Source organism: Pan paniscus, chromosome 4, assembly GCF_029289425.2.
Source record: "Pan paniscus chromosome 4, NHGRI_mPanPan1-v2.0_pri, whole genome shotgun sequence".
Lineage (NCBI taxonomy): Eukaryota > Metazoa > Chordata > Mammalia > Primates > Hominidae > Pan > Pan paniscus.
This window is the reverse complement of record NC_073253.2, coordinates 127,905,149-127,918,059: the sequence shown is the minus strand read 5'-3', so window position 1 is coordinate 127,918,059 and position 12,911 is coordinate 127,905,149. Positions and strand designations below refer to the sequence as shown.

The 12,911-nt window shown below is 39.1% G+C and overlaps 1 protein-coding gene across 4 annotated transcripts in view; it reads right to left on the bottom strand.

Annotated features, from left to right (window-relative positions):
* Window positions 1–12,911, bottom strand: part of RAD50 (RAD50 double strand break repair protein) — an 87,236-nt gene that overhangs the window by 37,085 nt on the left and 37,240 nt on the right. For all 4 annotated transcript variants that reach the window (XM_034960466.3, XM_003829302.6, XM_055112628.2 and 1 more), the window contains 5 exons: window positions 10,230–10,405; window positions 9,464–9,701; window positions 1,792–1,981; window positions 1,235–1,361; window positions 285–478 (listed from right to left, as the gene is read on the bottom strand). In XM_034960466.3, coding sequence (XP_034816357.1) covers window positions 285–478; window positions 1,235–1,361; window positions 1,792–1,981; window positions 9,464–9,701; window positions 10,230–10,405 — 925 coding nt within the window. The remainder of the gene's footprint in view (window positions 1–284; window positions 479–1,234; window positions 1,362–1,791; window positions 1,982–9,463; window positions 9,702–10,229; window positions 10,406–12,911) is intronic.

Sequence of the window (12,911 nt, the reverse complement as noted above, 5' to 3'; positions counted from 1 at the left end):
CCTTAGTTCAGGAGTTTGAAACCAGCTTGTCCAATGGCGAAAACCCGTCTCTACTAAAAGTACAAAAATTAGCCAGGCATGGTGGTGCACGCCTGTAATCCCAGCTACTCCGGAGGCTGAGGCAAGAGAATCACTTGACCCCAGGAGATGGAGGTTGCAGTGAGCCGAGATCGTGCTACTGCACTCCAGCCTGGGTGACAGAACGAGACTGTCTCAAAAAATAAAAATAAAAATAAAAAAATAATTAAAATAATTTTACAAAAAACATGTATGGATATTCTTACCTTTATCTCTCTGTACAAAGACTGAACTTCAGTGGATAATTCCACAGTCTGCTCCTCCAGTTGCTGACGACGTTGCAAATTAGTGGATATCTGAAGTTTCTCAGATTTTAGCTCATTTGTTGTACTTTTTAGATGTTGAATCTGTTCCTGCTGGTCCTGTATAAGCTTACGATTCAATTCAATCTTACTAGAAACTACACAAAAACATATTATCACAATAATTAATGTAAGGGCATAGAAAATACTATTTGTATCATTCTTCCCATTTTTATCGGTCTATGGAATCCACAAATGCTATTTCTGTGGGCCCCACCCACTGCAACAAAAATATAATGAGAACCCTGCTAGTTCTCAAATCAGCTTTATGTCCCCTGCTGGCCACTCACAGGGAAAGCTTACAGGGCAGGTATGAATGAGAAAGAATACAGCTCATGGCCAGGCGCACTGGCTCACACTTGTAATCCCAGCACTTTGGGAGACTGAGGCAGGTGGATCACCTGAGGTCAGGAGTTCGAGATCAGCCTGACAAACACAGTGAAACCCCATCTCTACGAAAAAATACAAAAATTAGCTGGGCGTAGTGATGTGTGCCTGTAACCCCAGCTACTCAGGAGGGTGAGGCAGGAGAATCACTTGAACCCGGGAGGCGGAGGTTGCAGTGAGCCAAGATTGCACCACTGCACTCCAGCCTGGGCGACAAGAGTGAAACTCTATCTTAAAAAAAAAAAGAAAAGAGAATACAGCTTATTTCATACTCTCCTACTGTTCAAAATCTGTTGTGCAAAGTAAGAGAAAAAAGAGAAGTGATGCTTTTCAGAAAAAAAGAGCGAATATACTGTGGACTGGAAGGAACTTCGTTGTCCATGTAACAGATATAAAATTGACTGTAAAAGGCATGTGCTCGCAATGTCAAAGTCTCTATGAGTACAGAAGGACACAGACTGTATTACCTGTGTCTAACTTGTGCTGTTTCTCTTGTTTCTCCTGGTTGACTTGTTGGACAGTTCGATCTAAGTCTATTCCTTGTAGCTTAGCTGCTTGTTGTGCAATTTTTCTTTCAACATCTTTAAGTTCCATCTTAAGAATATAACAAAATTATTTCCTTTAATAAACTTACTGCATTATTCAAAATCTTTAAAAATTAATTGCTCTTATCATTTATTTTTTAAATCTAAACTTATAAACCATTTTCAGATACAATTTTAGCAAAGTTTAATAGGATAAAAGTGAAATTAATTATCAGCAATTCAAATGATGTAAACAAAAGGAAGCTGACTAAAGATGAAAAACAAACAGAACTGTCTTAATTTTTAAATTTATGAATTAAAAAGTTTAAACCCAGGGATGTAAACTAAGCAGTTGCTCCCTGAGGGTATCTGAAATTCAGGATGGGGAATTCTAAACACAACCTGTACCTGAATACTAGCTACTATTTTTAACTCTCACACTTCAAATTCAAGCCACCATGGAACAAGTTTTATTCTGCCTTAAACTACAATAAACTTACCTGGAACCTCTCCATAATTGTAACATCTGTCAGGCATACTTTAGCACTTTCTTCTTCAGGCATTATTGTACCCAAGAGTGTTTCTTGTTCTTCTATGTCGTTCTTTAGGCGCTGTATGTCTCTATTGACATTCTGCAGTTTGTTTCTTAATTCTGGTATTTCCTTCTCCTTCAAATCAATTATGCTTTGCCTAAATAGAAAACACAATTAAAAATAAAGTATCTGATGTTTCTCACAGTTAGACTGAGGTTATGTATTTTTAGGAAGAATACCACAGAAGTGACATTGTGTTCTTTTCAGGGTATCATATCAGTGGATATGGAATCATGATATCAATATGTCTTATTACTGATGATGTTAATCCTTATTCACTTGGCTTAGATGGTGTCGGCCAGGTTTCTCCACTGTAAAGTTACTGTTTTGGTCTTTGTAATTAACAAGTATCTTAGGAGAGAAATGTTGAGACTATGTAAATATCTTGCTTCTCAACTTTCTGCCTACTGATTTTAGTATCCACTGACAGATCTTGCTTGCAATAATTATTACTGTGGTGTTTGTCAAACTGAGAAATATTCTACGAATGAACTGGTCATATTGACCAAAAGTGTTAAGGTCATGAAAGATAAAGACAGATTGTTACAGACTGCAGGAGCCTAAGGAGAAATAACAACTAGATGCTATGTGGGATCCTGCATGGAACCCTGAAACAGAAAAGGCATTGATGGAAAAACTGCTAAATTCGATATGGTCTGTAATTTAGTTAGTAGCATTATATCAATGTTAGTCCTGGTTTTGATAACTGTATTATAACAGAGTACATAAATTAACATCAGGAGGAGCTGGATGAGGGATATATATGAATAATTTGTATTATTTTTATAATTTTTCTGTAATCCTAACATTATTTCAAAATAAAAATTTTTTTAAATTACAGGAAAAAAAGGAAGGAAGCCAGCCACTAAGTGAAATGCTACATGGGTTTAAGGTACAAAATGTCAACCCATTTTACTGGTACTCACTACTGTAGCTAATGAATTACCACCTCCATGGCAGGTACTGACAACTATTTTTGCTGATGCCTCTGAAACAATAATATGTATTTAATCGTTTAAAAAAATTTACTTCAGAAATATTCCAAATTCTTATTTAAAATTATATTGAATTAGTATGACAAAGCAGTAGAATAAATTAAACTGGTCTCTAATAGGAGTCTTATTATAAACTTAAAGAATAACCAGAAACTCAAGTGGCTATTACTTAATGATTTTTTAAAAATGCAAACTATGACCAAGAAATGCCAACCTGACCTGTGGCAACAGACCTATAGTTTTTTTAAATTTTTTTATTATTTATTTATTTTTATGCTTTAAGTTCTGGGATACATGTGCAGAACGTGTGGGTTTGTTACATAGGTATACACGTGCCATGGTGGTTTGCTGTACCCATGAACCCATCATGTACATTAGGTATTTCTCCTAATGCTATCCCTCCCCTAGCCCCCCAACAGCAGACAGGCCCCAGTGTGTGTGATGTTCCCCTCCCTGTGTCCATGTGCTCTCATTGCTCAACTCCCATTTATGAGTGAGAACATGCAATGTTTGGTTTTCTGCTCCTGTGTTAGTTTGCTGAGAATGATGGTTTCCAGCTTCATCTATGTCCCTGCAAGGGACATGAACTCATCCTTTTATATGGCTGCATAGTTACTCCATGGTGTATATGTGCCACATTTTCTTTATCTAGTCTATCATTGATGGTCATTTGGGTTGGTTCCAAGTCTTTGCTATCATGAACAGTGCCGCAATAAACATACATACGTGTGCATGTCAGACCTATAGTTTTTTTTTATACCACAGAAATAGGAGGTATTCTTATTCCACATAATAAATATGAAGGTATGCAGATTATGAGTAATTCCATGCCAATGTTTCCTCTTGAACACTGTTGTCACCGATTAGTAGTTGGCCTTAAATTACGTGCCCAATATCTAAAAAGTGACACAGCTATGACAGCCTAATAATGATGGCCAAGCATTTATTAAACTGGGGACATATCTGTGAAGAACTGTAGGTATACATACAATTTTAACCCTATTTTTACATTTTCATACACACACACAAAATCTTTCATCAATATGGTCTAGGTTTTGGTGCCTTCTTTTTTGATGATTACATAAGATGTTAAAAGAAGTTTTCTGGCCGGGTGTGACGGCTCACGCCTGTAATATGAGCACTTTGGGAGGCTGAGGCTGGTGAATCACCTGAGGTCAGGAGTTCAAGACCAGCCTGGCCAACATGGTGAAACCCCATCTCTACTAAAATTACAAAAAATCAGTTGGGCGTGGTGAAGGGCGCCTGTAATCCCAGCTACTTGGGAAGCTGAGGCAAGAGAACTGCTTAAACCCGGGAGATGGAGGTTGCAGTGAGCTGAGATTGTGCCACTGCACTCTCTGGGTTTGTTTTTCTTTTTTTTAAATTTATGACATTTTATTTTTTATTTTCAAGAGTTAATTTTTCTCACGATTCACAAGGTTTTTAAAAATTATTTTCAATAGATAAATCATAATTGCAAACATTTATGGGGTACAATGTGATGTTCTGATATATGTACACAATGTACAATGATTAAATAAAGTTAATTTAACATATCCATTACCTTGCCTGCCTATCATTTTTTATAGACAGACATTTGAAATTTACTCTTTGGATTTCTGTTTTTTCAGAAACCCAATTCACCTATTTTTAGACAGCATTCCTTTTCTAAGGGGATTGTGTGTAAAAAGGCTCACACAGATATGGTACTGAAAAAAACCTGTGGGAGAAATACCAATTGAGTTTGTATTTAAATGAGGTGCTATAATAAATGAATCTGAGTCCGCACTAGACAAAATGATAAACAGGTACATTTTCAGCTGAGATCTCAGTCATGATGTTAGTTTTGTATTAGGTACTGGCAAATTTGAGGCTTTAAATGAAAATATTTCCCGCAAAGAAGATAAGCAAGATATGGCTCCCCACTACCTCTCTGAGCTCATCTTCCACAACTTTTCCCTTTGGCCTTCAGGTCAAATGTGTCTCAGAGATTTTGCACTGCCTAGAATATTCTTCTTCCGGACAACTGCATGGCTGACTCCCTCACTTCTCTCAAGTTTCCACTCCACTGCCACCTTCATCAAGTCCCCTCCTACCACCCTTCAGCTAGTCCCTATTCCCTTATCTTGCTGTATTTTTCTCAATGCCCCTGATCATCCCCTGGCATATTATGTATTTACTTATTTGTCATCCATCTCCTCCCCACTGGGATATAAACTCCATAAGGGCAGGGACTTTGTCCATTTTGTTTACTGCTGTATTACCTGCACTCCAGTAGACTGCCTATATTGGTTGCATGAATAGACAGTTCTCATGATAGTGGTGGCATCAAGGGCATATTCTAAAGGTGAAAAAGCAAATGGCGCACAGATAAATTTAATCTTGTTACTTTACCCCTCTTCACCAATAACCTTCCACCTAAGTGACTATCATAAATAGACCTCCACAATGTCTCTGAAAGTGACCCCACGGGATATCTGAAAGTACTATCCTAACCAGAGGTGGAAGGAAGCTTAATGATCATGTAAATCAATCCCCTCACTTTATGTGGGGGATACGAAGGGCCAAATGGGCTAAGTAACATCCCTAAGGTCACCCAGCAGAGTTGGAATTTGAAATCAACCTGACTGCACTCTTAGGCAATTGCTTTCCCATATTTAAAAAAAAAAAAAGTCCTCTTGGTTGGGCATGGTGGCTTATGCCTGTAATCCTAGCACTTTGGGAGGCTGAGGTAGGAGGATTGCTTGAGCTTAGGAGTTCGAGGCTTCGATGAGCTATAATCAATCACACCACTACACTCCAGCCTGGGTGACAGGAGCAAGACCCTATCTATCAATCAATCAAGTCCTCTTAATTCATTATTGACCTTTCATTTGTGGATTTATTTAGACTTAAAACAAGTGTTTTATAATGTTATTTCCTACTATTGGGAAGAAGACTTCCTCTCTCATTTGTCCCAAACTCATCCTTCTCCAGTTTTCCAGAATGGCCCACTGACATTCTGTTAGAGCTTGCTAAAGAAACAGGGGTTCATCATTTCCCTGCTCTTCGGGTCTTCAAGTTTTGGTTTCTTTATAAAAATGGTTTCCTCACACACGTGTCCTCACTTAGCAGCCCTGCCAGCATCTTGGTCCATTTTCAGTGCTTCCTCTAGGCCTTTTCTAGCTTCAGGTTCTCTTAAAATGTGTGGTAACCAGCCATTTACCTGGCTAACCTAGCTGAGCCCAGTCATCCCATGAAACCATGAAAAACTAATCACTGCGAGACAGTTTTGAGGGGGTTTGTTACACAGCAATCAATAACGGGAATAGACACTACAGTTCTCATTCATTCAGCAAATAGTTATCAAAGTTACAATATGGAATATACAAATGTGTGGTTGCCTAGTCTCTAGGTAACCAGAATGGCACACAGATGCTACTGCAGATATAGGGTTAGGCAGATTCAAGTCAGCCACAAGTACTTTGACACTCTTCCCATCAAGAGATACAGTATCCTCCCTCACTGAATCTTGGGAGTTTCTGTGACCACTCTAACCAACAGAAAAAGAAGTGTCACCATGCCAGTTTCTTGGTCTAGGCCTTAAAGGACTTGCAGCTTCTACTTCCTGTTCATGGAATACTTACCCTTAGGATACTCTGTTTAGTAACCCAGTCACTATGCTGCCAAAAGCCCAAGATGCATGCAGAGGCTATGTGAAGATGTCCTATTCTGACAGCCCCAGCTGAGCTCCCAGACAACAGTGAGCATCACTGTCAGTCATGTGAGCCATCAAGAACATCCAGCTCGGTTACGCTTTGAGACGACTGCAGCCAACATCTGACTGCAACCGTAAGACCCCAAGTGAAAGCCACCTAGCTGAGCCAAGTCATACCACAGAACCATGAAAAATTATTGTGAGACAGATTTGAGGTTTGTTACATAGCAATAAATAATTGGAACAGACATTATAGTTCTCATTCATTTAGCAAATAGTTATCAAAGTTGCAATATACAAGGAACTGTGGAGATACAACAATGAGTAAGACATGCACCTTACTCTTAGAGGGGAAACTGTGGCCCAGCACGGTGGCTCACGCCTGTAATCCCAGCACTTTGGGAGGCTGAGGCAGGCGATTGCCTGAGATGAGGAGTTTGAAACCAGTCTGGCCAACATGGTGAAACCCTCTCTCCACTACAAATACAAAAAAAATTAGCCGAGCCTGGTGACGTGCGCCTGTAATCCCAGCTACTTGGGAGGCTGAGGCAGGGGAATTGCTTGAACCGGGGAGGTGGAGGTTGCAGTGAGCCAAGACTGCGCCACTGTACTCCAGCCTGGGCGACAAAGCAAAACTCAGTTTCAAAAAAAAAAAAAAAAAAAAAAAAGGAGCCGTGACAGCTAGGGTCCTAAAATATAATACGATGTTAATTTCTGCCATTTATTGTATAACAGTCTAACACAGAACTAAGCTCACATTTCTACTACGTGTACTTTCTACCAATTTCAAATTTTATCCATTTGATCTTTTTCTTTTCAAGATACTACCTTATTCCTCTCCTTCCTTTTTATTCTCAAACTACTGCCTCTGTCTCCTCATCTCTGTGGCCCCAATAATCTGGTTTTCACCCTTGATGCTTGTGTTGGTTATCTATTGTTGCATAACAAAGTATCCCAAAACTTAGCAGCTTAAAATAACAGCACTTATTATTTCTCAGAGATATGAGGATCAAGAGATACGCTTCTGACTCAGGGTCTCGCATGAAGTCGCAATCAAGCTGTCAGCCAGGACTGTAGTCATCTTAAGGCTTGACTGCTACAAAGTCTGCTTCCAAACTCACTTGCTCAAAGGCCTCAGGTCCTTGGCATATGGGCCTCTCCAGAGGGCTGCTTGCAACATGGCAGCTAGCTTCCCTCAGACAAGAGACAGAGGGAGACAGAGTGAGTGAGAGAGGGGAGGAGTGGGGGAGAGTGAGCGAGTTCACACGAGGGCACAAGCACATTGCGAGAACAGAAGAAGCCATAGTACCTTAAATAACCTAATGTTGGAAAGGCCATGCTATCACTTCTGCCTGTTTTATCAGTTATATAGACCAATCATGCAACAGCATGAGAGGGGACTATACAAGAGTATAAATACCAAGAGGCCAAGATTACTAGGGACCATCTTAGAAGTTGGCTGCCACAAACCACATCTTCTTAGGCCTTTCTTTCTCCTTTTCCTGAAACTCCTCCTTGGTTTTCCAGGACAATCACTTTCACTCTCCTGGTTTTTCTGCTTCCTGAGCTTTTCTCAGCCTGTTTCAGTCAATATATTAATATTAGATTAATTTTCCTAAAATACATCTTTCACTAAATCCCTTAGGTTGGCTCCTCATCACCTATCAGAGTTACAACTAGACCTGAATATAATGTAGCCCTATCTCCCCAACATACAGGACTCAATCCCTATAAATAATTCCCCAAACTCCAGATAACATTTCTACTGCAGCATAGGTCATACTCCTCTTCCCTTTGCACCGTGTTCTGACTTCCGTCTCCTCTCAGTTGAGCTGAATGAACTTCTCCAGGTCTTATATTCCTCTTCCTGCCTCATTCTCAAAATATTCTTCTCATTCTGTATCCATTGGCTCCTCCCTTCTTACCTAACACATCTGTTTGAATCATTTTTTTAAGCACTTTATTAAGCCTAGCTTTCTAAATGTTGAATTCTGAGAGCTTGTCTTCTTAATCAGACCATTAGCTCCTGGAGGGTCATGTCTTAGGTCTCTGGCACTACCCTTGTTCTCTATGTTCTGGGAGACACTAAGGCAATCATCACATATTTCCTGACTTGATTTTTGTTTGTAAACAGAACATAAAACGAATTTCTTGTATAAGTGATGGAAAATATAAACAACTGAAAATCATCTATGATTCATTCTTCTAGAAAGTGGAAAAGACATTAAAAACATAGTTTAAAATCTGTCTTCTGGGAGAACTTTTCAGTACTTAAAATTCTTTTGCTGGGTTCAGACAGTAGCATGTCAACAGACAGTCCTAAATCTGTGAAAATCTATGCCCACAAGCTAAGTCTTGGGAATTAAACACACATACAAAAGAACATAAAGACTGTCTACCTCATAGTTTAAGAAATAAGCTTACTGGCTATGCACGGTGCTCACACTTTGGGAGGCCGAGGTGGGCCAATCACTTGAGGCCAGGAGCTCGAGATTAGCCTGGCCAACATGGTGAAACTCCGTCTCTACTAAAAATTACAAAAATTAGCTGGTTGTGGTTGTGCATGCCTGTAATCCCAGCTACTGAGGAGGCTGAGGCATGGGAATCGCTTCTGGGAGGTGGAGGTTGCAATGAGCCAAGATCATGCCACTGCACTCCAGCTTAGGTGACAGAGAGAGACTCTGTCTCAGAAAAAAAAAAGAAAAAAAGACAGGAAACAAGCTTACCTTTAAACAAAATAATTGAATCTTCTTATCATAGAAGTGATATAAGACAGGGCATACCAGCTCAGAGTCCTTACTGAGTAACTACCATCTGCCCAGGAATGAGATGGGTACCTTTTACAATGTGCTGCTACATGTACAGTGAAGGTAAATCCCATTCTTACCTCATGGGCACAAGTCCCAGCATTTCATCACGCCGCTTTTCCTTTTTTTTTAGCTCTGATTCTGTTGACTTGAGTTTATCTGGAGCAAGTCGCAGTTTAGACTGCAAATCACTGATGACTTCTTGTAACTCAGCCTCTGTCTGAAAAACTCTCTGACAAACGGGGCAACATGACTGGTTTTCGTCTGTTAGCTGAGTAATGAACTGGGAGTAAACTGCTGTGGCTCCAGCCAGCATGGCTATTTTAAGAAAATAAATTATATCACCAATGAGAAAAAAACATAAAATACAGTATTGTGAATACGGTTGTATCTTTTTCTATAAATATATGATTATTCTTGCTTTATAAATATATTATAAAAGAAATAAAAATTCTGATATTTAAAATTCCAATATTCTCTTCCAAAGAGCATGATACATTCAGATTTGTATAAATATTTTTTGGTAACACATTATAAGTATAACAAAATGCCTACTGAGAGCTTTCTATGTGCCAGGCACTGTTCTAAGGGCTTTATAACTACAATCTCATTCACGCCTCAGTACCACAGGTGGTAGTTGTGTCCTCATTTTATAGACAATGAAACACAGGAAGGTTTCAGTAACTTGCCTAAAGTCACATAGTGAGTAAGTTGTAGAGCCAGGACTGAAATCCAAGCCATTAGGCTCCATAACCAGGTTTTTAAATTCCCCATCCTTAACAGTTACCTGTGAATGAAAATTCAAAGGTGTCAAAGTATCCTGATAATATAAAGTAGACAACTTACCTCGCTGTTTTGATGATTTTTCAATTTCCTCTTTAAGCCTGTCTAAATCACTTTCAAAATCCTGGCTACCACAAACATCAAACAGCTTGTCTTCGTAACTGGACAACTGCTCTTCCTTTCTTTTTAGTTCATTATTTATATGATTTTTATTCTGCTCAGATGAAGCTAGTTCCTTGCTAAAATAAGAGCAAATATGGATTTTCATTTTAAAATAGGAGAAATTAGTTTGAAAGTTTGAGTAGGCAAAAACAAGACAAATTCTGCCAACAAATCATTACAAGAGTTTGGTATGACCAAATAATTTTTTTCAGAAGTTGAGGGACTAGTCCACTTCTGCCTTAACTCTCCCCCTAGGACACTGACTCACCTGCCAGTCCTACTCATGGGCCTGCTCCCAGAAAAATGTACACAGAATTCTGCCTGGTTTCTGGGGGTTCATGGTCTTTGATCCCAGGTTAAGCCTCAGCAAGATGCTTGCTAGGACTATTGGACAGAAAGAAGACAAGAGAACATCCCCGTAATTCCCTTTAGTCCTTTCACAAATACTACTTCCTTACTCTCCTGTAAATACTGTTTCTTTTGTATCCTCCCCCTCCTTGTTGCTGTCATCCACTTGCGTTCAGATCAGTCATTCCCTCTCATTCATCAAAGATTTTGCTTACTAGTACAATTTATCTCCACTTTAACTCTTAAACATCATCCTAGCCAACCTCAATACTCACACATAACATGGTTTTTCAATTTGCAGGTTTCGATGCATTAGCTACCATGTAATCAATTTAATGTATTCAGCATATTTTTAAAAAATGAAACAGAATAGACGGTAATATATTGGAGTAGGCTGTATGTATATGTACTACTTTGAGAAATTTGTTTCAGATAAATGTGTGTGACTGCACACATGCTTCTTCATCATGACTACCCATCCTGAGTCACAGTAAACATTTGGAAAAAAGTAACTAATATGATGATATTTTCATTATCCTAGACTCCCTTGAGCACTTCTCATCAAGATCACCAGTGACCTAAGTGCCAAGTACAGTCTTCATCTTACTCTACCTCTACGTAGCACCAAACACTGTTGACCTTCTCCTTGAAGACTATTTTCCCAAGGCACCTAGACACCACAGCTATCTGGCTCTCACCCTGGTTCCCTGGGCACATCCCAGTTTCCTTCACTTGCTCCTTTTCCTTTGCCTGCTAACATTTTAAATGTTTGTGCTTCCCAGGAATCTAATTGTAACTCCTTCCCTTTGCATAACTCTCTCAAGGTGACATACTAATGACTTTGAGTATCCCTTACATAGCAACAACTTCCAATCTCCTGAATTTCAAACTCCAATATTGTATTCCCTCACAGATACTTCCACAAGAAACACAGATTAAACACCACCAAAGCCAAGTCCTCTACTTTCCTCAAAAATCTGTGTGGAATTTTTGACCCGCTTATCCAACCACTATCCAAGGTAACATCTGAGAAACATGATCACTTTTTATAATGGATTACTCACAGAAATGAAAATAGAATTTTTAAATTTTAATCTTCATAGGTCTACAAATTTTCAAGGGACAAGAGGCCTAAATTACTATCCGTTACCATTTTACTTAATTTGTAAAATATGAGGGGTCTTCAAAATGTTCATGGAAAATGTGTATTATAAAAAAAACTATGCATGAAGTTCAAAATGTTTTGCACTGAAACAAACTCATACTAACTTGTTATAACATGTCTGAATAGGATCTAGTTTAAGGCACTAACAAGGTTAAGACATCAGTTTGAAAAGAGCCCCAATTAAACTGAAGCAAGAACAAATATCAAATTTATGGTGAAGTGTGGGTGGAAGAATGGTGAAATCATTGATACTTTACAAGTTTATGAGATCAATGCCCCAAACAAATCAGCAGTTTACAAATGGATAACTCAGTTTAAGAAGGGATGAGACGATACTAAAGATGAAGCCCACAGTGACAGACTGTTCACATCAATTTGTGAGGAAAAAAATCATCTTCTTCATGCCCTAACTGAGGAAGATCAATGATTAACAGCAGAAACAATAGCCAACACCATAGACACCTCAATTGATTCAGTTACACAATTCTGACTGAAAAATTAAAGTTGAGTAAACGTTCTACTTGATGGATGCCCAAAATCACTGCTTCCAGATCAGCTGCAGACAACGGCAGAACTTCCCCAATAAGTGGGATCAAGTTCCTAAAGCATTTCTTCAAAGAATTGTAACAGGAGGTGATGGAATGTAGCTTTACCAGTACAATCCTGAAGACAAAGCACAGTGAAAGCAATGGCTAACAAGTGGTGGAAGTGGTCCAGTCAAAGCAAAAGCAGACCAGATAAGAGCAAAGGTCATGGCAACAGTTGTTTGGGATGCTCAAGGCATTTTGCTTGCTGACTTTCTGGAGGGCCAAAGAAAGGTAACAACTGCTTATTATGAGAGTGTTCTGAGAAAGCTAGCCGAAGCATTAGCAGAAAAATGCCCAGGAAAGCTTCACCAGAGAGTCCTTTTCCACCACAACAATGTTCCTGCTCATTCCTCTCATCAAACAAGGGCCATTTGCAAGTTTCGATGGGAAATCATTAGGCATCCATCTTACAGTCCTGATTTGGCTCCTCCTGTCTTCTAGTTTCTTAATCTTAAAAAAATCTTTAAAGGGCACCCATTTTTA